The sequence below is a fragment of the Phyllobates terribilis genome, unplaced genomic scaffold (genome assembly GCF_046119375.1).
Source record: "Phyllobates terribilis strain yellow unplaced genomic scaffold, ASM4611937v1 Scaffold_5__5_contigs__length_657084704, whole genome shotgun sequence".
Taxonomy (NCBI): domain Eukaryota; kingdom Metazoa; phylum Chordata; class Amphibia; order Anura; family Dendrobatidae; genus Phyllobates; species Phyllobates terribilis.
Genome location: NW_027362765.1, coordinates 411,937,347 through 411,962,501, shown reverse-complemented (window position 1 = coordinate 411,962,501; position 25,155 = coordinate 411,937,347). Strand labels below are relative to the sequence as shown.

The 25,155-nt window shown below is 43.5% G+C and overlaps 1 protein-coding gene across 6 annotated transcripts in view; it reads right to left on the bottom strand.

Moving 5' to 3' along the window:
- Positions 1–653: 653 nt before the first annotated feature.
- The window catches only part of CTBP2 (C-terminal binding protein 2), a 116,066-nt gene continuing 91,564 nt past the window's right edge, over positions 654–25,155 (bottom strand). For 3 of the 6 annotated variants that reach the window (XM_073685128.1, XM_073685129.1, XM_073685131.1), the window contains 9 exons: positions 21,563–21,717; positions 18,215–18,359; positions 12,831–13,037; positions 11,855–12,069; positions 10,053–10,183; positions 9,694–9,821; positions 9,182–9,302; positions 9,000–9,055; positions 785–1,492 (listed from right to left, as the gene is read on the bottom strand). In XM_073685128.1, coding sequence (XP_073541229.1) covers positions 9,016–9,055; positions 9,182–9,302; positions 9,694–9,821; positions 10,053–10,183; positions 11,855–12,069; positions 12,831–13,037; positions 18,215–18,359; positions 21,563–21,717 — 1,142 coding nt within the window. In that variant the 3' untranslated portion in view covers positions 785–1,492; positions 9,000–9,015. Of the gene's footprint in view, positions 1,493–8,999; positions 9,056–9,181; positions 9,303–9,693; positions 9,822–10,052; positions 10,184–11,854; positions 12,070–12,830; positions 13,038–18,214; positions 18,360–21,562; positions 21,718–25,155 lie in introns of those variants that run through there. The other 3 variants (XM_073685125.1, XM_073685127.1, XM_073685126.1) reach the window with 3 other exon arrangements.

The following is a 25,155-nucleotide window of genomic DNA, read 5'->3' as shown; positions in this document are numbered from 1 at the left end:
CTGAAGACCCCCACATAGGCAAACCTCTGCTGCCATACAGCCACACATGAAGACCTCCCATATACAGGAGAACCGCCACTGCCATACAGCCACACCTGAAGACCCCCACATAGGCGAACCTCTGCTGCCATACAGCCACACATGAAGACCTCCCATATACAGGAGAACCGCCACTGCCATACAACCACACCTGAAGACCCCCACATAGGCGAACCTCTGCTGCCATACAACCACACATGAAGACCTCCCATATACAGGAGAACCGCCACTGCCATACAGCCACACCTGAAGACCCCCACATAGGCGAACCTCTGCTGCCATACAGCCACACATGAAGACCTCCCATATACAGGAGAACCGCCACTGCCATACAACACCACCTGTAGGCTACACACAGGAGAACTGCCGCTGCCATACAGCCACACCTGTAGACCCCACATAGGTGAACGTCTGCTGCCATACAGCCACACACGAGGACCTCCCATATACAGGGGAACCGCCACTGCCATACCGCCACACCTGCAGACCCCCACATAGGCGAACCTCTGCTGCCATACAGCCACACATGAAGACCTCCCATATACAAGAGAACCGCCACTGCCATACAGCCACACCTGAAGACCCCCACATAGGCGAACCTCTGCTGCCATACAGCCACACATGAAGACCTCCCATATACAAGAGAACCGCCACTGCCATACAGCCACACCTGAAGACCCCCACATAGGCGAACCTCTGCTGCCATACAGCCACACCAGTAGACACCACATAGGAGAACCACCAAACATTTGATAAAACTTTAATTTTACTTCAAAGTGATCGGGCTCGTCCTTCCGTCGCCTGAATTTAGTCCATTTCAAAAAATGAAAACCCTGAACACACAGTATGAGGAATGAAACACTAGAGTCCCTGCTACAACAACCTAAAGAGAACATGGAAATATAAAGAAAATAGTGGAATTCAGAATAACAAAATACAGATATTTTATATGTAGACAATAGACTTAAGATTTCCTGAGCCAGTGGAGCGCAAGGACAAACGAGACAAACATCACACTAATCCGTCCGGGTGTCTGTCACGTCCCGGCCGTGGAGACGTTCTGTATAAAACCCTCCTTCCCTCCACAGGTTGCTGGGCAGTAGGTTATGGGTTGTGGTTCACATTACTTTGTTGCATGGTAAGATGGGTGACGCGCTCGCTCCTGTACCCTGCGGTGGAGTCTAGTTCCCGGTATGTTGCGGTCGTGCCGGCTGCTGGCTCGTCACCTTGTGACCATGTTGTGTTAGCTGCACCATTGTCCCGAGTTACAACCTGGCCTGAAGCCATTTTTTGTCAGTCAGTGGCCAGAGCTGGTTCCTAGTGCTAAATGCAGTGCAGCCCCTGTGTGTGAGGCAGCTGGACGGTGGGCACGGAGGATGAGGAGGGGACGGGATCCCTGGTCACGAGTTATTCCTTCTGACTGCAGGAGGGCTGGCTGGAGCAGATAAGGGTCCTGGATGAAGAGGAAAAAAAGAAAAAAAAAAATGTCCTTTTAGACAAAATTATAGATATAGAATTATAGACAATATCCTTATGTGAAGACTGGAAGAATTTTTTCTTCTGACCCAATACCAAGTTGCAAAAATTTTAGGCCGAGTCTGCAAGCGACAGCACACATTGTACACTTCATGCAAAAAGTTTCATCTATAAAAACCACAATGAAAAAGTTAATGCAAATTGCATCAGTTTTGCAAACTATCTTAAAGAGGATCAATTACTTGCTAGAATATACAGTATATGTTGCTGTTCTCCTAATTCTAACTTTTTTTTCCCCCTCTTTCTTGGAGATATAAATACAGTTAAGTGGGGGCCATATCTAGTCTTTCTAGCCATGCGGTCCACAACTCTTCTGCATGGGAGTGTTCTTAATCACCACACCCACTTGGCTAGCAAGACCAGATTTACATAAAAGGGAAGCATACGTCAAACAGAGGGGCAGGAATACAATACAAAACAACATCAGATTCAGGAGAACAGCGGCATTACTCCAGGATTAAAAGTAATAACAATTTATGGTAAGTAACAAGTCCTCTTCAACCCCTTCATGACCATGCGATTTTTTGTTTTTCCTCCCCTTCTTCCAAGAGCCATAACTTTTATTTTTCCAACCCCATAGCCTAATGAGGGCTTGTTTTTTGCAGGACAAGTTGTACTTTTGAATGACACCATCTATTTTATCATGCGATGCACTGGAAAGCAGGAAAAAAAAGATTCCAAGTACGTTGAAATTGCAAAAAAATTGCAATTCCACAATTTTTATTTACCATGTTCACTATCTGGTAAAGCTGACCTGGAAATAGGATTCCCCAGCTCAGTACGATTATACACATACCAAACATGTATAGATTATTTTTATTTTTTTACTTTGTTCTGAAATTCTTTTTTTTTTTGCGTTTGCCGCCGCCAGAGACCAGTAACGCTTTCAATTTTTGGGCTCTGGCGCCAGGTCAGGGCTTATTTTTTTTGTGCCCTAAACTGATGTTTCTATGGATACCATTTTGGGGTAAATATGATGTTTTCATTGCCTCTTATTGCAATGTTGCGGCTTCCAAAACACCCGGTAATTCTGACGTTTATTTTTTTCTCGTTACGCCGTTTCCTGATCTGATTAATTTATAGTTTGATAGAGCAGACATTTCTGAACGCGGCGATACCAAATGTGTATTTTTTTTATTGGTTTAATTTTTAATGGGGTAAAAAGGGGGCGATTAGAACTTGCCTTATAAAGCAGAATGGACGACATCCACATTACATCACCCGGCCATAGACCCCCGATGGCTTTACTCACTGGACACCATAAATAAGATTACGGTTGCCCTATATTACTAACTTCCATCCATTGCTTCAGACTATCGCTGCTATGGGGTTGGTGGGAGTTTTTAGCGTGCAGTGCGAAAATATCCAAAAATTCTTCATTATACGGTGTGGCCTCTACCCCCTCCTGTGCGGAGGGGTGATGATGGAAACCTAATATTGTATAGGATCCTTGCTAATATGTGTATATTATGTTTTCTTCATTACCCATCTCTCACCGGCCACAATTAATCTAGAAGATACATGTCAAACTCTGGCCCACGAGACCAGAAGCACCACCCCTATGTGGGGCCCATTATTCTGTATGGAGGACTATGTGGGGCCCATTATTCTGTATGGAGGACTATGTGGGGCCCATTATTCTGTATGCAGGACTATGTGGGGCCATTATTCTGTGTGGAGGACTATGTGGGCCCATTATACTGTATGGAGACTATGTGGGGCCATTATACTGTATGGAGGACTATGTAGGGCCCATTATACTGTATGGAGGACTATGTAGGGCCCATTATACTGTATGGAGGACTATGTGGGGCCCATTATACTGTATGGAGGACTATGTGGGGCCCATTATACTGTATGGAGGACTATGTGGGGCCCATTATACTGTATGGAGGACTATGTGGGGCCCATTATACTGTATGGAGGACTATGTGGGCCCATTATTCTGAATGGAGAACTATGTGGGGCCCATTATTCTGTATGGAGAACTATGTGGGGCCCATTATTCTGTATGGAGAACTATGTGGGGCCCATTATTCTGTATGGAGAACTATGTGGGGGCCCATTATACTGTATGGAGGACTATGTGGGGGCCCATTATACTGTATGGAGGACTATGTGGGGGCCCATTATACTGTATGGAGGACTATGTGGGGGCCCATTATACTGTATGGAGGACTATGTGGGGGCCCATTATACTGTATGGAGGACTATGTGGGGGCCCATTATACTGTATGGAGGACTATGTGGGGGCCCATTATTCTGCATGAAGGACTATGTGGGGGCCCATTATTCTGTATGAAGGACTATGTGGGGGCCCATTATACTGTATGAAGGACTATGTGGGGGCCCATTATACTGTATGGAGGACTATGTGGGGGCCCATTATACTGTATGGAGGACTATGTGGGGGCCCATTATTCTGTATGAAGGACTATGTGGGCCCATTATTCTGAATGGAGAACTATGTGGGGCCCATTATTCTGTATGGAGAACTATGTGGGGCCCATTATTCTGTATGGAGAACTATGTGGGGCCCATTATTCTGTATGGAGAACTATGTGGGGCCCATTATTCTGTATGGAGGACTATGTGGGGGCCCATTATACTGTATGGAGGACTATGTGGGGGCCCATTATTCTGTATGGAGGACTATGTGGGGGCCCATTATACTGTATGGAGGACTATGTGGGGGCCCATTATACTGTATGGAGGACTATGTGGGGGCCCATTATACTGTATGGAGGACTATGTGGGGGCCCATTATACTGTATGGAGGACTATGTGGGGGCCCATTATACTGTATGGAGGACTATGTGGGGGCCCATTATTCTGCATGAAGGACTATGTGAGGGCCCATTATTCTGTATGAAGGACTATGTGGGGGCCCATTATACTGTATGAAGGACTATGTGGGGGCCCATTATACTGTATGAAGGACTATGTGGGGGCCCATTATTCTGTATGGAGGACTATGTGGGGGGCCATTATACTGTATGAAGGACTATGTTGGGGCCCATTATACTGTATGGAGACTATGTGGGGCCATTATACTGTATGGAGGACTATGTGGGGGCCCATTATTCTGTATGGAGGACTATGTGGGGCCATTATACTGTATGGAGGACTATGTGGGGCCATTATACTGTATGAAGGACTATGTTGGGGCCCATTATACTGTATGAAGGACTATGTTGGGGCCCATTATACTGTATGAAGGACTATGTTGGGGCCCATTATACTGTATGGAGGACTATGTGGGGGCCCATTATTCTGTATGAAGGACTATGTTGGGGCCCATTATACTGTATGGAGGACTATGTGGGGGCCCATTATTCTGTATGGAGGACTATGTGGGGGCCCATTATTCTGTATGGAGGACTATGTGGGGCCCATTATTCTGTATGGAGGACTATGTGAGACCCATTATTCTGTATGGAGGACTATGTGAGACCCATTATTCTGTATGGAGGACTATGTGAGACCCATTATTCTGTATGGAGGACTATGTGAGACCCATTATTCTGTATGGAGGACTATGTGGGGCCCATTATTCTGTATGGAGGACTATGTGGGGCCCATTATACTGTATGGAGGACTATGTGGGGGCCATTATACTGTATGGAGGACTATGTGGGGGGCCATTATTCTGTATGAAGGACTATGTGGGGGCCCATTCTGTATGGAGGAGTATGTGGGACCCATTATACTGTATGGAGGACTATGTGGGACCCATTATACTGTATGGAGGACTATGTGGGACCCATTATACTGTATGGAGGACTATGTGGGACCCATTATACTGTATGGAGGACTATGTGGGACCCATTATACTGTATGGAGGACTATGTGGGGCCCATTATACTGTATGGAGGACTATGTGGAGCTCATTATACTGTATGGAGGACTATGTGGGGCCCATTATACTGTATGGAGGACTATGTGGGGGGCCATTATTCTGTATGGAGGACTATGTGGGACCCATTATACTGTATGGAGGACTATGTGGGGCCCATTATTCTGTATGGAGGACTATGCGGGGCCCATTATACTGTATGGAGGACTATGCGGGGCCCATTATTCTGTATGGAGGACTATGCGGGGCCCATTATACTGTATGGAGGACTATGCGGGGCCCATTATACTGTATATTGGTTGGCCCGTGACTTTGTCCAAGTTGTTCATTTTGGCCCTCTATGTGTTTAGTTGGACATCCCTGATCTAGATGCTCAGCCAAACTATAAAGCAATGCTCCACAGACCCTGAGGGCGTAGTCATACACGATACAGCGCGAGACCACCAGGGAGTCACCAGAATAGAGATTATTTGTAGATACAAAAGTTTATATATGGGAACCAGCAGCAAATAGTGACAACGTTTTGGTGATTGAATTGGAAGAATTGTGAGCCGTACGACCATCTCCAACTTACAGAAATATAAAAGTTCTGCTTTACTGACTTTTTTTCCCTAGAAATTCTCTATATATCATACCGGTATTTGGATGGGGAATGACCTAGTAACAATCCAGCTGTGTGCGGAGTCATCTGACAACACTACTGGGAAAAAAAAATAAAAAAAGCTAGTAGCAACCAGTCTTGACTACTTTTCATCTTAAAGCGGTTGTCTACCTTTTAAGTAGATTTTTTTTCTCTTAAATGCATGTATTTTCAGTTATAAATCTTTTTTTTTTTTTTACAATTGGGTTCTATTAAAAACTTTGCACCATTTGCCATTGTGTTACACTGTCTCTTGCTGGCTGCAGAATGAATGAACTGAGAAACAGTTAGGGAGCTCATTCTGATGATTTCTAAAACTCATGTCTGTCGTTTTCAGAGCTCCCTTCAGCTGATTTATGACCACAGTTGAATGCGTAGAAAAATTTAAAAAAAAAGTCACTCCAAACATTTTTAATGAAACCGAATTGCAAATTTATTTATTTATTTTTTTAATTTTTTTTAGCAACAAAAATACATGAATTTAAGAAAATATATAAATTGTCCCTAGAGATGGACAAGCCCTTTAAAGGCTAATTCACACAACTTTGAGCCAGTGTTTCATTTCCTTGTGTGACTCCAGAATGTCTAGAATTATAATCGGCCTATAAGGATGGTTAATTAGGGCAGGAGATTCATAGTCAGGGGGGACCACATACAGCTGCTGTAGGGTCGGATAAGTTAGCGCTAAGGCTTGGTTCACACTAAGGTTTTTTTACACAGATTTTTAAAGCAGATCAGATCCAAAATCCACTGGATTGTGAGGATGCGGCTCGTTGCGCACTACACCCGCCATGCCTCCCTCAATCCTTTATCGTCAGGTGTTCATAGAAATAAATGACGGCTGACACCACTGCACCGTCGCTACAGACTCGTTCTTGCGAATCGGATTTTTATCCCCAACACTCTTAGACTGTAGTGAAGATCTACAACCCTAATAAAAAGGAAACTTTGAAGAACACGGGTGACTGCATATTCACTTACCTCTGCTCTATGACTGCGGCGTCTAAAGCTGCAGTAACACAAATGACCACATGGGGTCAGCAACGTCTTACTAAACAGGATGATGGATCTGGCTATACGGGGAGATGACGATATGGAGCAATCAGATTACATCATACAATAACTCTAGATCTTTTTTTTTACTGACATTCAAGAACTGGAAGTCCAGAAGTGTGTGGTGCATTAAAATCCCTGACCTGTTACATCACTTACTATCCCCGAAGAGGACAGCAGGACACTGGCTGGGTCTGGGTTTCCATGGTCCTGCAGCTTTACAGGACATTATACACAATGCCGGGTGGTGACTGCAGTAGGGTAAAGCCGGGTAGACCAGGGAGTTTAACCTGAGAGTGGGACAAGTGATGCACCAGGCTGTGTTTGCATGCTGGTTTTGTACAGAACTACACCTGCCTTTTGGGAGAGTGAGCGCGAAGAGTTACCATATTATTAGTGAGTAACTAAAACGCTATTCCGACTGGAGTTTGCAGCATATGCTGAAAAACCTCCAACATGCGACATACAGGGAAATAAATCTTGCATGAAAGAAAGAAAAGCATGGCATACTAATGATGAGCGAGCATGCTCGTTACTCAAGATTTACGAGCATGCTCGGGTGTAGGGTGTATCTTCAGCGTGCTTGAATGTTATCTTTGAGTCACTCCAGGTGCATGATTTGCAAATGTTTGACAGCTTTAACACATGTGAGGAATGCCTGTTTGTTAGGCATTCCTCACATGTAATAAAGCTGTCAAACAGTCGCAAATCATGCACCTGGAGTGACTCAAAGATAACATTCGAGCACGCTGAAGTTACTCGGTGAGCACCCGAGCATGCTTGCCGAAAGGGTTAACAGAACACGCTCGCTCATCACTATGGCATACAGTTCTTGGTGCACTGTAGAGCAGTATAACCAGATGATGGATGAACGTTCCCTAGAGGAACACGTTGCATAACAGATCCTCATACTGTTCCTTCCTTGTACAGTGACAAATGCTGATCAGGACAAATGACAAGCATTGGGCGCACGTCCTGTTCTAATGACAAGCATTGGGCGCACGTCCTGTTCTAATGACAAGCATTGGGCGCACGTCCTGTTCTAATGACAAGCATTGGGCGCACGTCCTGTTCTAATGACAAGCATTGGGCGCACGTCCTGTTCTAATGACAAGCATTGGGCGCACGTCCTGTTCTAATTCGTGAGAGACCGGCACTGAAGCTGTGGGCGCTCGATCCCTGCAGTATCAGTGCAGGGCGAGAGATTCAAATCGGGCAGCGCTCACTCTGTGCAGGCGAGCGCTGTCAATCACGCTAGGGGAAAGTGCGCAGGATGTTAACTGACGGGGCGGAAAAGTATAATGGTGCCCATTGTACGAGAAGCACAAAGCTGAGCGGGTACTGAGATGACCGACCAGGGTTAGTGGCAGGTGACAGCACCAAGATTTGCTATCACACTTGGGACTATGGGCCTCTGCCATGATAGTGATGGAATATGTTCACGGAGGAGCGCCCGGATGCCTTTCTTGAAAAGTATATTATAGATGATGGGTAGGAATCAAAGTAATGGGGCTAGTGCTGCGTGTGGAGCCGGGAAGGAATGTCACCCCTACTATGGGGCAGTTGGCATCTGCCTGCCTCTTGATTAATAGGTTGGGGTATAGGATGGACTTGTCTTTCAGAGACTCCCAGTGCAGGACAGCCTATAGGCATGTTCAGATCTCCCTGCTAGTTTGGGTACAGGAGGGGGCACAGCGCCATTACATTCATATGCTGTAACCCAGCACATACCCCGGGCTGTATACAGCAATCTCTATGTATAATGTACCAACTCAGGTTTTCTCTTTGTCCAAGATGTCTGTTTCTCACAATGGTACTGATCCTTAAATAAAAAAGACAATAGGGCAAATACTTCATAACACGCGAGGTACTTACATACTGGGAGCCGTGGTCAACGCTTCTCTCCCTGGAGAGGCTGCACACACACGGATCTACGCAGAGAGAAACAGGACGCAGGTCATAGTAATCGCCAATAATATAGAATTATATAGAGCGAGATATATAAATATGTATATTTCAATTCTAGATTTTGCAGTATAATAATTCTACTTCCCCACCTGTAGGGGGCGCCGTTCAGATCCACGTTGGTCCCGGTTTGCTCTATTGTAGGCCACTGTGTTGTCGTCATCACTAAAAATTCTTTGTTCACGCAGTTTCTGAGACTATCCGGGATGCGACCTTTTGGAGAAAAATCACGTCATTCACACTAACAGTACATTTTAAGAGCCTGGAAAAAAGAAAAAAAAAAAAACTGTCCCCTACCAGTAAAGAAGGAATGGCTGAAAAGGCATAAAAAGCGCTCACATGACCTCTATTATATGTTCTGCCTCATGTCCTACCTATAGGTAATGCTTGTGATGGCTGGCAGTGCCCGGGTGTGAGAGCACGATTTGTATGGATTGGAGCCATCATCCCGTCTATTCCCAGCGCCCACACTGCACAGCTCTCTTTTTGCACCATTACGAAGGTTTCTCCTGCCATTGATCTGTTGCACTTCTTGTACTTTAATCCAACACTTTTGAAACTTTTATATATTTTGCCACTTCCTAAAAAGAATCCTTCGCCTCACCTGTGACCGCTCTGCGCATCTCAGTGGCTGCAGCTTCTCGCATCTCCAGGGACGCCTGCTCGCTGTACCATGCCGTATGTGGGGTGCAGATCAGATTGGGGACATCCTTTAGAGGACCCTGAGCGTAACTGTAAAAAGGTACAAATAGAAAAAAAAAGTGCATTAAGCTGCAGTTGTCCAGTAGTGGACAACCCCTTTAATGCGTGAGGTGGTCACAGTGGTTGGATAGACGCTGATCACACCTGGGGGGAAATAGCTCTGTTACCCCCCCCCCCCCAACATTTCCAATGACCACCATAGATGTCTAGGATATTGCTTCTGGACATATACTATATACACGTTGAACCAGTAATACTCACATGAAAGGTTCAGACTCGTGAACATCTAGAGCTGCTCCTCTTACTCTGCCTTCCTTTAGTGCCTGAGCCAAAGCCTTTTCATCTACTAACCCTCCACGTGCCGTATTCACCAGGAAAGCTCCCTGCCTCATCTGCAGACAAAGCGCAGCCCATAGTTGGAACGCTCAATGGGATTTTCACAGTTTTAATATAAATCACATGGAAATAGGATAAAAATCAGTCATGTTATCCTTTATTCCTCTGAATAAATTAATGCAATATTAGAGAGACGCGTTTCCATCCTTTATTGGGTGCGCGATTTATTACTGCTGATTTGAATGGGACTTTATGGATAGAAAAAACTGATGAGAGTTACAGCCACAACACCTTCCCCCCCCCACCCCCAAACATTAAAACAGCTTAGCTAACTTTCCAGCTTTACCGTATAGACTGGGTCAGACTCCGCAGAGGATGGTAACTCTACTCACGTGCAAAAGGCCTAGAAAAGACTAGGTGCACACCATGCACAGAAATAAGGAACTCCTCTACAACTCTCGAGTCTCCGGGTAGAGAGGTTCTACTCCATTTCCTGTAGACAGCAATCCAAACGATAGCCGGCGCTCACATCTTCTTAAAAGAATTGCTTTATTGATTCAGCAGTATAAAAAGGCACAAAAAATGGTTGAACACAACAGCACACAAATTAAAAAGGCCGAAAAGAAATATCCGCTGCGCTCCCAGGCAACATGTTTCAGACCTGTTTCAGGCTTGACAAAGGACCATGTAGGTGTGAAACATGTTGCCCGGGAGCGCAGCGGATATTTCTTTTCTGCCTTTTTAATTTTTGTGCTGTTGTGTTCAACCATTTTTTGTGCCTTTTTATACTACTCAATCAATAAAGAAATTATTTTAAGAAGATGTGAGTGCCAGCTATTGTTTGGACTGTTGTGTTACTGGAGTATTTTACCGTACACCCGGAGAGGTGAGCATTTTGCTCCTTTTTCATAAACTGTTGACAGTTTTGTCCATAATCTCCCATTCATTTCATCTGCACACACAATAAAGGAAGAGGATATCTAATATCGCAGCCCCATTAATTAGTTTTAAAAGGGACAAAAGTATAATATTCCCTTTAGGTAGAAATGTTAATATTCATCTGGAGTCACCTACATTTTCCACTACTTCTATGGTACAAAATGTCACAGGATGGAGAGGCGGCCGCTCTGTTCTTTACATTGTGTAGTGATTTTTGATAAAAAAAAAGGGACTGGTATTACATACACCAGTGTAAAGAGCAAGATGTACGTGCCTTGATACATCTCCGGCCATCCATGCACTAGAGAGTCACCATTACATGCCATGTAGTTGCACTATAATTCATCCCAGTTTCTGGTTTAAAGAGAGTGAGCACAAAATGACTGCTCAAACCAAGCTCAGGAATCTGGTGCACCCTTGGAGTGGCCAAGCATTTCACACCCACTAGTTTTCCAACTATCTCTACCCACCTGTTCCTTGATTAACAGCTCTGACACTACAGGAAACCGAGAATGGATGGAAAGTGGGAAGGTGCACTGAACTGCTCAGCCACAGCAAGGGTGCACCAAGCACCTGTGCTTGGTTTGGACAGTCATTTTGTGCGGAAAGGAGTCCCTTTAGGCAGCTGGATAAATAGAAATATGGGAAAGTTTCAGATCCACTCGTTCCTTCCTGCACAATGGAGGATGGTTCCAATGTTTTTGTGCAGATTGTGTAATGGAAATGCATATATAACCCCATCTATAAAGGGCTCAAATAATCAAATCTGCAGTGTAGAGGGCATTTACCTGTTTGATTGTGAAGTCGTTAATGAGGTGGTGGTTGTGTTCGTTCAGGTTACAGTGCAGAGACACGCAGTCGCTTTGGTAAAGCAAGTCCTGCAGTGTGTACACCCTCTGCACACCCAGCGAGCGCTCCGTCCCGTCCTGCAGGTATGGGTCATAAAAGATAACATTGAAGCCAAACACCTTGGCCCTGACGGCCACTGCCTGTCCTACACGACCTGCGAGAGAAAAACATCACCGGGAGAAGAGGTGTCAGCTGAACCACACTCATCAGGTACAACAGTCCCGTACTGCACAATAACCACACAAGTAATCACCAAGTGCAGAAAAAACCCAAGATGAACGGATCAGACATTTAGGAAATGATCTGACATCTGCACGCTATAGGGGCCGGCGTGTTACTGAGCAGATCAAGCACAACTGAACCTTGCAAATTATTTGCAATGCCCAAGGGCAGCCCAATCTGGCAGCGACTCTTAGCTAGATGTCAAGTAAGTGCTCCATCTACATCGGTTCAGCCAATTAAGTGCAGTGAGCGCTAAGAAGATATAATCTGAGGAGTACTGGGGATTAGAGATTACGGATAGAAAGCTAGATTGTCGCAGCTTACATCCTTCAGTGCTAAGGAAATATCAAGATATAGAATAATGGTAAAATACACAAAGCTTAGAACGAATGAAAACCCAATTCATGTCTTACCAACAGCTGTATTGGCAAAGACTGGAGAGAGGAGAACCCCACAGGACACCCAAGTATAACTTCACCCCTTCACTTCCCTACCAGGAATATTACAGTGCACAGTGGGATTCTCAGAGAGAAAATTACACTGAATGGCCAGGGCAGAATCCTTACTAAGTGCCCCATTCTCCGGCTAGAAAGGCTAAGAGGGAACATTGTATTATTATCAGCGGACAGGTTGTAAATCAATATATATATCTGCATCACCAAGTAAAGCGATTCAGATAAACTTCTAACTTACCAAATCCTAATAAACCCAGAGTCTCTCCCCGAACACGAGCCGCCCCAGATGCCACCTCTCGGATCTGCTCCACGCTGTGCACCCTCGTCCCCTCCCGTAGCGCTTGATACAGCCATGTGTTCCTCCGATATAGGTTCAGAATATGGCAGATTGTAGAATCTGCAGTCTCCTCCACAGCTGCTGAAGGGATATTACACACGGCCACTCCTGAAATACAAAAGGGTCAGCAGGGGGCGCACAACAAAAGTACACAAAGCGTGTGATGGAAATGACTAGAACCGTTATTAACATCCAGCACCAAAAGGCGACTGATAAAAGGTGTATTAATTGTTACAAAAACAAACAGTGACCCCTGCATCCTCATGCCTCCAATTATCCAGTGAAGTAGAAAGAATGGCTCTTTCTGAGCTACCAGTAAAGGAGAGGTGTCATCAGAAAACGACAATTTGGTAAATGCAGGTTTTTTTTGTTTTATACTCCATACAGATCATGATATATGAATTTAAAAAAAAAAAAAAAACACATAATTCTGAATTTTTTTTTTATTTTTTTTTTTATTAGCCACTAGGTTTAGTGTTAAGCTCGGACTTTCTGATTTTCAGCAGCTGCATAGACATAAGCAACTATAGACTTCTAGGCCTGCTCTGATCTGCGCAAAGGTCATTGATTGATCTGTGCAGGGAGGGAAAGCGCAGATTGTCACAAGAAAAGGTTTTGGTACAGTGATAATCAGATTGATTAGTGAAATAAAAAAAAAAGATAATCTTGTAGATATGATTACCAAAATAAATGATGTTACAAAGCGAACTCTTCCAGACCATTCTGTTTGTGTTTTTATTTTGTTTTGCGTCAGAGACATTATATACATATACACGTGTTTCTTAAGGTCCCTTGTTATACCGTACCTAAAGAGATCTAAGAAGTCTTCAAAGCTTGCATTGTAACAGCATTTATTATTATTTTGTTAGCCAATAAAAAGGTATCTTTAAAGTACATCGTTATTTTGTTTCTCCTAAGAGCAATCAATGATCTATCACCTATTGTACCTTGTGTCATCTACTGTATATAGAGGTATTATCCATCATTGTACAGGAGGAGGAGGTGAGCTGTGACATCACCTATTGTGAATGGTGGATCCTGTGTTATCTACTGTATATAGAGGTGTTATCAGTCATTGTACAGGAGGAGGAGGTGAGCTGTGACATCACCTATTGTGAATGCTGGATCCTGTGTTACCTACTGTATATAGAGGTGTTATCAGTCATTGTACATGAGGAGGAGGTAAGCTTTGATAACACAGGATCCACCATTCACAATAAGGGATATCTACTGTATAATTGGTGTTCTCAGTCATTGTACAGGAGGAGGAGGTGGTGAGCTGTGATATCACCTATTGTGAATGGTGGATCCTGCGTTATCTACTGTATATAGGAGGTGTTATTGGTCATTGTACAGGAGGGGGAGGAGGTGAGCTGTGATAACAGGATCCACCATTCACAAAAGGGGATATCTACTGTATATAGGAGGTGTTATTAGTCATTGTACAGGAGGAAGGGATGAGCTGTGATATCACCTATTGTGAATGGTGGATCCTGCGTTATCTACTGTATATAGGAGGTGTTATTGGTCATTGTACAGGAGGGGGAGGAGGTGAGCTGTGACATCAGCTATTGTGAATAGAGGATCCTGCATTTTCTACTGTATAGAGGAGTGTTATTGGTCATTGTACAGGAGGAGAAGGAGGAAGAGGAGGAGGTGAGCTGTGATAACAGGATCCACCATTCACAAAAGGGGATATCTACTGTATATAGGAGGTGTTATTAGTCATTGTACAGGAGGAAGGGATGAGCTGTGATATCACCTATTGTGACTACTGGATCCTGTTTTATCTACTGTATATAGAGGTGTTATCAGTCATTGTACAGGAGGAAAAGGAGGTGAGCTGTGACATCTATTGTGAATACTGGATCCTGCTTTATCTACTGTATATAGAGGTGCTATCAGCAGTGTTGCCAACCACCCAGAAATTCCTGGACAGTTCGTAAAATTACGTTTGATGTATCAGTGATTTTTTTTTTTTTTTTTTTTTTTTTTTTTAAGCTGGAGGTGAGCGGTGACATCCTATTGTTAATGTTGAATCTGGTGTTATCTACTGTATATAGAGGTGCATAAAGCAGGAGAAACAGGAAAAATGTATTAGCAGAAAACACTCTACACAAGTAAATTTAAAATATATAAACAGAATAGGACCGAAGGACAAATTTGGCAGCCAGGAATCATCCATTAATAACATTGCTTCATAAACTAAGGACTTTGTAAAATTGTTCAAAACATGTAATGCTTAAGAGGTAGTGTAAGGCCAAAATACTAGGGGGGTGATTTGAGGGGGTCAGAAGGTACAAAACAAAGGCATATCAATGACTCCCTCTTAATAAGTGCGGCACCATATTTCATGCTCAGTAGCAGCAATACATCTGTAATTGGGTACAACACATCTTACCCAGATATGGCTGAGATTCAGGCTGGCAGTAACCGGAATGAAGGACTACAATCAAGCGAAACGCGCGTCGGGGGATTGCTTCATTCCGGTTACTGCCAGCCTGAATCTCAGCCATATCTGCTGGGTACAAGGAGGTGTGGCTCAGTTTTTTTTCGTCTTTTTTAAATCTGCAATACAGTTCTACAGATATGGGCCATTTTATTTACTGCTAATTTTTATGGTTATTACAAGGGGGTATGGCTCAGATTAGTCTTTCTGCTGGTCGACATCATCATCATCTTGTGAACCACGCCCAATTGGTAAAGACCGTAAATAGTAGCACTAAATATAAAGGCCCACATCTCTGGTACTGTATGACAGATTAAATAAAAAGATGGAAAACTGAATACTCAGGGGAGCAGAATGGTTAATTCTTTCAGCATTTTTGCTGCAGATTTACATCTGCAAGAAAAAAAAATAAGCAATGTGGATGAGAATTTCATTCATTCACTTTGCTGAGACTAGGCAATCCTTTAGACAAAACGGCGCATTAAAAAAAAGGGACAAAAATGCAATGTGTGCCCAGGCCCCTACATAATAAAGACTGCAGGGTAATTCATTATAGGTTTATCTACAACTTGTAACTAAGATATAAAATGCAGATTAAGATTTTGTAAGGGGAGTTATAGTAGATCCAGGTAGGAGACGGCCCCTGATATTTGACTTCTTGTAGCAGGCAGTAAGGGGGGGGGTTAAATACTTTTAATAGTTTGCTATATGGTATTATCCAATATCCCAATAAAAGTGGTGTGCATGCAATACACCACAGACTAGATTACCATTATATAGTGCCCAGATTACGCAGCATAAATATATAAATACAGTTAAAAATATAAGCCCAGCACTTTTGATTTTCCTCCCATTTTTCATGAGCTGAACTCAAAGATCTAAGACTTTTTCTATATTCACAAAAGGCTTTTTTCTCTCAAATAATTGTTCACAAATTTGTCTAAAATCTGTGTTAAGCCTCTTTCACACGTCCTGAAATTTCCAGTATTTGTGCTATCCATGTCCAGGCGACGCTGATGAGAGTTGGATTCAGCACCCGGGAACAGCACTAACTGTACTGCTTTTCCCAGACGCCGATACCTGTCACTCTGACACACGGATGTCATCTGTGGGTCAGTGTGCATGACGTATTGCAGCAGGCAAAACACTGACATGTCTACGTGGGACACACGGTCCGTGGAGAAACAATGACATGTGAGCAGACCCATAGATTTGAATGGGTCTGCGTGTCAGTGTCTCCAGTACATGTGAACGGCGAACTGCAGTCATGTGGAGACCCCGATGAGGACGACGAGCTGCAAATGATCTTCTCGGAGACTGTTTCTGACATTTTGTGCAGAAATTCTTTGGTTATGGAAACCGACTGTTGCAGCAGTTGCCTGGGTGGCCGGTCTCAGACCATCTTGGAGGTGAAGATGCTGGATGTTGAGGTCCTGGGCTGGGGTTTGGTTACATGTGGTCTGCGGTTGTCAGGGCAGTTGGATGTACTGCCAAATTCTCAAACGCTTTAGGAGACGGATTATGGTAGAGAAATGAACATTCAATTCATGGGCAACAGCTCTGGTGGCCATTTCTGCAGTCAGCATTTAACTGCACGCTCCCTCAGAACTTGTGGCATTGTGCTGTGTGATAAAACTGCACATTTTAGAGTGGTCTTTTATTGTGGCAGCCTAAGGCACCTGTGTAATAATCATGTATCAGCATCAGGATATGCCACCCCTGTGAGGTGGATGGATTATCTTGGCAGAGGAGATGTGCTCACTAACACAGATTTAGACAAATTTGTGAATATTGGAGAGAAAAAGGCCTTTTATGTACATAGAAAAAGTCTTAGATCTTTGAGTTCAGCTCATGAAAAATGGCAGCAAAATCAAGTTTTGGCGTTATATATTTGTCCATTGTATGTCATAATATATAAACTGTATATAACACAAATAAATAATAAATCAATAACCAAGTCACTGAATTTTGCCAGAGTACATTACTGACCGGGTGTCCCCACGTCCGGCACATGTATTGGTGACTAATCGGACCTGGTCTGCTAATATTGCTTTACATTGACCGATCTGAACAATGTAACAGGAGAGGGTATAAACATTTTAAACTTAAATCATCATTACTGAACAGTCACCCGGACAATAGGGACAGTCTCTGACATATTATATTCTTTAACATCCAGTGTTGCTTTGAAGCAGAACAGTGTCCAAGGAAAACACTGCCAATTAAAATATGATGAAAGTAATGCAGAGTATTCATTGCTAAATTATTGATAAAGTGTTAACCCGGCCAGAAGCACCAAGGTGAATTGCTAATGGCTCCAAATCCCGGACAGTCATCAAGTCTTAGAAGGATTATCTATGTGCCGTAGGTTACACGAATACATCACCGATGAAGATTCTATACGGACATTCTATAGAAGGCGGCTGCATTCCGTCACCTTCTACATAAAGACACTATGAAGAATCCGGGGTGATCAGTGTCAGAAAAAGGGATCTGTACGATGATGAAGCTGGGACACATCTCACATTTCTACACCGCAGCGTTGCAGAACATTCTGCAAACTGCGAGAACGAAATCTAAGGAGAAGAAGTCACACAGGACGGAATTGCTGCAGATTTTACTTGTACTTGGTAAAATATCTCGCGGATTATAGTTCCGGGAAAATAGACGAGATGCCTACCCACGTGCCACAGATTGTCAGCTCTACAGCGCGTCAAATTCTATTTCAGATTTTACCCCTTTTATGTAGCAAGGTTAAAATGCAGACTTTGCAAACTGTCCTCTACAGGAAAGACAGAGATGGAGGAGAGTCACGCAGTCGCTGTTTAGTACCTACCCAGATCTCCGGCTGCTTTAATGTCAATGTTGTCAAATCCGCTGCCGATCCGCACTATGACACGAAGGGACTTAAACTTCTCCAGGTCTTCACGTGTCAGTGTGATCGTGTGATACATCATGGCACCCACCGCTTCATTCAAAACCTACAACACAGGCATTCCCATGAGTCTACTCAAAATTAATGATTTCTATGGTATCTCCATAGTGCTAACATATACCATAGCACTGTATGTACATAAACTGCACTGACAGTCTCCAGGTAATCGAGTCTCCCTTTTTTTGGAGCAGAATTTCATAGGAAGTCAAAGTCAAAGAGCTTTTGGAGTAATATCAGTATGAAGAATCAGATTTATTCTCCTTAAAAAGGTTAGTATACATACAAACAGGCTGCCCCGGATTAAAAACCATGGCTGCTTTCTTGAAAAAGGTGCTACATGTCTATAGGATGTGCATGGTAGCTCCATTTAAGTTTATAGGGCTTAGCTGCAATACCAGATGCAACCATTGGACAGGTGTGGTGCTGTTTAAAAGAAAAAACAAAATACACAAACCTATATTGGGGAAAAAAGTTTAAAGTTGCACTCCGGCAATTTTTTGCACACTGTTTAATCCTAACTCACCAGCAATATTCTAGCTGTGCGATTGGTTTCATCCAATCTATGTTGTATTAATACATTTTTAATTATGGGCAGTTGGGTCATGTGATCCCCAGTATAATACCCTGTCTACATTTGACTGATGGTCAGTCTCGGACGTCCTGTGAACTACACATGACATCACCAATCAAATACCTCCTGACAGCTCTTAGTCCTCTCTCCACCAAGTTCTGCCCTCCTTGTCCTTCAATGCAGCTGAAGAAATAATTTCTGAGCTATACAAGACAAGAGTGCAATCATGCAAGATAGAATAAATTCCCTGTAGTCATAAAACACCCCCTGACTCACCATTCCTGTCTATAGTATTTGTGCATGCCATACACCATATAAGATGCATCTTCATCCCATCTCCCATGCCTTCTGCTTGCAAGGGCTGACAGGGAGAAACCTATCACAACTCTGCAGAGTTAGGGAACAGAAATTCTATGCAACCGATTTATCACTGCTGTCCTTCGTAAGGACTCCGATCAGACAACAGCAGTATAGTAAGACTTCACCCTTCTGTAAATCAAGAGGCATAGCAAGAAATGTAGTCTGCATTGTGGGAACCATATCAGAGACTAATAAGGAATCTAGACCACAGATATCTCAGAAATGGCTCATCAAAACAGATATACCCTACAGTTACAGATGAAAAGTATTAGCCAAAATGTCAAAAAAAATGTTGCCTGAGGCCAAGACACATCCTAGTCCCTTCAAGTCACATTGCAGACCCCTTGACTGCAAGACTGGAGAACCTCAATATCATGCACAAGAAAATGTCATGATAATTTCACTGGCACCAGGAGATTTGACAAACTCTTCCGAAAGTCCAGGAGGTCTCCCCTTTTTCAGGAGCTTCAGAGATGTTCCAAGATATTTGGGAAGTATGGCAACCACAAATGCCGCTACGTTATTGTTAATCATCATAAAGGCAAGAGGTTGCTGGAAGGCGGCTTTAACCATTAACTGTGTAAGTACAAAGAATGAGCCCAGTCTGTATCAGGTGATGCACAGTTGTGCTCAAAAGTTTACATACCCCGGCAGAAAAATTTGCTTTATTATATGAATAACAAAAAAAACGTTTTCTCCATTCATGGTTATTGGTTGGGTAAAGCCATTTATTGTCAAACTACTGTGTTTTCTCTTTTTGAATTTTAATGACAACCAAAAACATCCACAAATAACCCTGATCAAAAGTTCCCATACCCCAGTTCTTAATACCGTGTATTGCCCCCTCTAACATTAATGACAGCTTAAAGTCTTTTGTGGTAGTTGTGGATGAGGTTCTTTATTTTCTCAGATGGTAAAGCTGCCCATTCTTCTTGGCAAAAAGCCTCCAGTTCCTGTAAATTCCTGGGCTGTCTAGCATGAACTGCGCGCTTGAGATCTCCCCAGAGTGGATCAATGATACTGCGGTCAGGAGACTGAGATGGCCACTCCACAACCTTCACTTTGTTCTGCTGTAGTCAATGACAGGTCGACTTGGCCTTGTGTTTTGGATCGGTGACATGTTGGAACGTCCAGGCTGATGAGTGCAAATTTGCCTCCAGTATTCGCTGATAACATGCTGCATTCATTTTTCCTTCAACTTTTACCAAGTTTCCTGTGCCTTTGTAGCTTACACATCCCCAAAACATCAGAGATCCACCTCCATGCTTTACTGTAGGAATGGTGTTCCTTTCATCATAGGCCTTGTTGACCTCTCTCCAAATGTCACGTTTATGGTTGTGGCCAAAAAATTTAATTTTGGTCTCAGCACTCCAAATTACCTTTTTCCAGAAGTTTTGAGGCTTGTCTGTGCGGTTTGGCGTATTGTAGGCGAAATACTTTGTGGCATTTGCGCAGGAATGGCTTTCTTCTGGCGACTCGACCATGCAGCCCATTTTTTTTCAAGTGCCTCCTTATTGTGCATCTTGAAACAGCCACACCACTAGTTTTCAGAGAGTCCTGAATTTCAGCTGATGTTATTTGTGGGTTTCTCTTTGCATCCCGAACAATTTTCCTGGCAGTTGTGGCCAAAATTTTTGTTGGTCTACCTGACCGTGGTTTGGTTTTTACAGAGCCCCTGATTTTCCATTTGTTAATCACAGTTTGAATGCTGCTGACTGGCATTATCAATTCCTTGGATATCTTTTTGTATCCCTTTGCTGTGTTATACAGTTCAACTACCTTTTCCCATAGATCCGTTAACAATTCTTTTGCTTTCCCCATGACTCACAATCCAGAAACGTCAGTGGCTGGATGAAAGATGCAAGAGTCTGTCTGGATCCCAGAAACTCACTCAACTTTTATGCACACACACTGATTAAAAGCAAACAGGTCACAGATGAGTATGTTACCTTTAGTAGCCATTCAAACCCATTCGTGTCAAATTCTGTGCTACATTTTATCATCAGGCCAAAATCACCAGGGTATGTGAACTTTTGATCAGGGTCATTTGGATGTTTTTGGTTGTCATTAAGATTTAAAAAGTGAAAACACAGTAGTTTGACAATAAATGGCTTCACCCAACCAATAACCATAAAAGTGGAGAAAAAGTTTTTTTTGTTTTTTTTTTATCATTCATATTCTCTGAAACAAGGCCAAGAAAGGAAGCTTTTGAGCACAACTGTACATGTAAAAAACCCATTACCTTGCAACCCTAAGAAAGAAAGGACAACGCTGCCATTCTTCTCACAACTCACACTGCGAGAATTGATTTCTCTTACCTTTTCATGGATCTCCTGTGTAGACTGGGCATCACAAAATGCCACAGTGGCCAAGTCTTTCAGGATTGGCATCTCCACTGTGCAGTCCCTTCCATCCAACAGAGCTATAAGCGGGCGAGGGTGCATCGGACCATTGACCGTCTGGGGCCTTATACCTGGAATAGGTCAGACATAACAGGAAGCTCAGAAGAATGACGTACATCAGGGATGTCAAACTCAAATGCAGAGGGCCCAAATTAAAAGCTTGGACAAAGTCGCTGGCAAATCTTGGTATTTATTAAAAAAAATGTCTACAATTTTTCCTTATCAAATATATCAATCAAGTTTTTCATATAGAAACAAACTTAATGGGCTGTCCCAAGAACAAAGCACATTATAATTAATAGATCCTAGAATAAAGTATTGGAAAAATATAAAACGTTATGCAAGAGCAAGAAGAAGCACAGTATAAAGGGCCCCACATAGTCCTCCGTACACAGTATAATGGGCCCCACATAGTCCTCCGTACACAGTATAATGGGCCCCACATAGTCCTCCGTACACAGTATAATGGGCCCCACATTAAAAAAAAAAAAAAAAAGTGCTGTGCTAACTGGTAAAACGGTCAGTGAAAAAGACTTGAGCTTGTAAGGAGACAAGACACAGTGGAACCAGAAGCGCGAGGAGGCATGGCAGAGGGGAGGAGGCGTGGCAGAGGGGAGGAGGCGTGGCAGAGGGGAGGAGGCGTGGCAGAGGGGAGGAGGCGTGGCAGAGGGGGAGGAGCTTGATCAGGCCTCTGGGTACAGCGTTGTCAGGGAAACGAGCTGAGAAGATAAACAGCCCGTTTGCAAGTTCTGAGGTGATTCTGACGGCGAAGAGAGAGACGGGAGAAGCAACAGCAGCGTCCGGAGCTCCGGTCAGGAGGAAAGGTGCTGGGTATCCGCCCAGCCCAGATGTCGACGGTAAAGTCCCGAGTGACGCCAGTCAAGGTTCCTCCCCTGGGTGAGGTCGGTCGACAGGACAGGAGCAGGTTGCGGTGGCATGGTTCTCAGACGTGTGCACCAGTGACTGGACACCGCAGAAGCGACCCGGACGTACGCAGGCAGTTACCTCTTACAGAGACATATGGTACTGGGCACAGATAGAGGGAAAGACCGTAGTCAGACGGGGACCAGCAGACGCCAGAGTGGCATCGCGAAAGTGGATAGAGAGTGATGGGGAAAACGGGCAGCCAGTTTTGATAGGAACAGAGTATTGCCAAAGCTTTAAAAGACTGCTCCTCGCCCACTATAGTTAATGACAATCTAGTACCCCTTCCCTCCAGTTGATCATTTTAAGGTACCAGCCCCTGAATTCTACTGTATTCTGATAACAGAATAAATTGTGATTTACTGCTTATTTTACTGTCAAACATTGTAAAGAAATGGTTACCAGATAACAATTTGTTTTACAATTTATATTTCTTTTATTTACCAGCTAATATTCTGTTGTTCTGTGTCTCCGCTGTAAAATAACAGCAAACTCAACTATAGTGACCAGCGCCAGGCAGCTGCTGCTAAGGCAAGTAAAATCCAGATTATGGATTCTTTACTGTAAGAGCAGTGAGACTACAGAACTTTCTCCCACATGATGTTGTAATGGTTGATTCACTACAAAAAGTTCAAGGAGGCCTCGATGCCTTTGTTGAAAAAGTAAAATATTACAGGTTATTGGCACTAAATTCTGTGTTGGGATGTTGATCCAGGGAACTAGTCTGAGGCCGTATGTGGAGTCAAGAAGGAATTTTCCCATAATATTGGGCCATTAGCATCTGCCTCATGAGGTTTTTGCCTTCCTCTAGATCAGGGGTGCACAACCTGGTCTGGTCTGAGGGCCACACTGTCAAACTGAATCACCCCCAATGGCTGCAATAAAACTTAAAGGGCTATTCCCATCTCCAAGATCCTATCCCAATATGTAGTAGATATAATAATAATAATATTAGCAAATACTTCCAATTAGAAATGTAGTATAGTTTTTCTAATTTGCTATGTCTTTTCCTTATGTGCAGGGCATTGCAGGACCTTAGGTATCCATGGTTATGACCACTGATATAGTAACAGGTGGTTGCTAGTGGTCGTAACCATGGATACCTAAGGTCCTGCAATGACATAAGGAAAAGACATAGCAAATTAGAAAAATGATACTACATTTCTAATTGGAGGTATTCGCTAATATTATTATTACACCTACATTGGGATAGGATCTTGGAGATGGGAATACCCCTATAATGGCGTATTACTAACTGAGATGTGTGTGCTTTGAATGCCAGATAGTTAGGAGTCCTGAAAGTGAAGCCTATAGGAAAAACATTCAGCCATAAACTCCAAATGGATCGGGACACATACATAAGTGGCCATTCTCCTAAAATTAATCAGGGATACAGAGATGACAGTCTTCTTTTGTTCAATATGGAAACCACAAGTCATCAGCCACACACAGGCAGGCAAGTCTGACAGATGGTTGGGGGCCGCAGGTTGTGCACCTTGCTCTAGATCAGCGTTTCCCAAACCCCAGTCCTCAGGGCCCCCAACAGATCAGGTTTTCCTTAGTATTGTGCTGCACAGGTGAGAGAACTTCTGATGCCTTGATAATAATTCAATCACCTGTTAAATCCTGAAAACCTGATCTGTTGGTGGCCCTGAGGACTGGGGTTTGGGAAACGCTGATCTAGATCAGCATGTTAGCTGGTCTGTTAAACTAGATGGACTTTTATTATCTTTCAACCTAAAAAAAAACTATGAAACCTTGTCCAATATATAGCGCCCAGCCGAGGTCATCCATAGAGAGGACCTTTGTGACCTTTCTTTACTCAGCCCAAGTAATGTGGATCCAGACCAGGGGACCCCTTCTAATAACTTGAAATTCCCTATTGGGGTATATCAGAATGTGGGTTTTTTTAAAAAAAAAAAACACAACAGATGTCCCTTTAATAAACTATTGTATTAGTTTCTGTTCCAAAGAAGATAGTATTAAACCAATAGATTGACAGATAGAAGATCTCTATACCATTTCTTCATTTTTAGATTTTTATTTTTTGTTCTCAGAAATCAGTCAATGCAGTCTACAGTAAAACCCCAAAATAGCAGCTAATCTCACCGATTATCACGCTTCTGATCTCCACTATTCTCCATTCTGCCGACTGCGATTATCTCAACACCTTCCTGAGCTATAAAATTCCCACACAATGTAATGTTAATAACAGCCGTGTGTCGAATCACAATCTGCATACAACCCGCAGCAGTCAGACAATAGGCACCAGACTACACCCATCCATCCAGGGTACATCAGCCCCAGCAGATAAATTTGGAGGTTAAGCCCCCGTCTCACATAGAGAGATCGCTAGCGAGATCGCTGCTGTGTCACGGTTTTGGTGACGCAACAGCGACCTCACCAGCGATGTCGCTATGTGTGACACTTTGAAGCGATCAGGTCCCTGCTGTGAGGTCGCTGATCGCTGCAAAGTGTCCTGGACCATTTTTTGGTCGTTGCTCTCCCGCTGGTCAGCACACATCGCTGTGTGTGACCAGCGGGAGCAGCGATCAGGCTGGTAACCATGATAAACATCGGGTTAC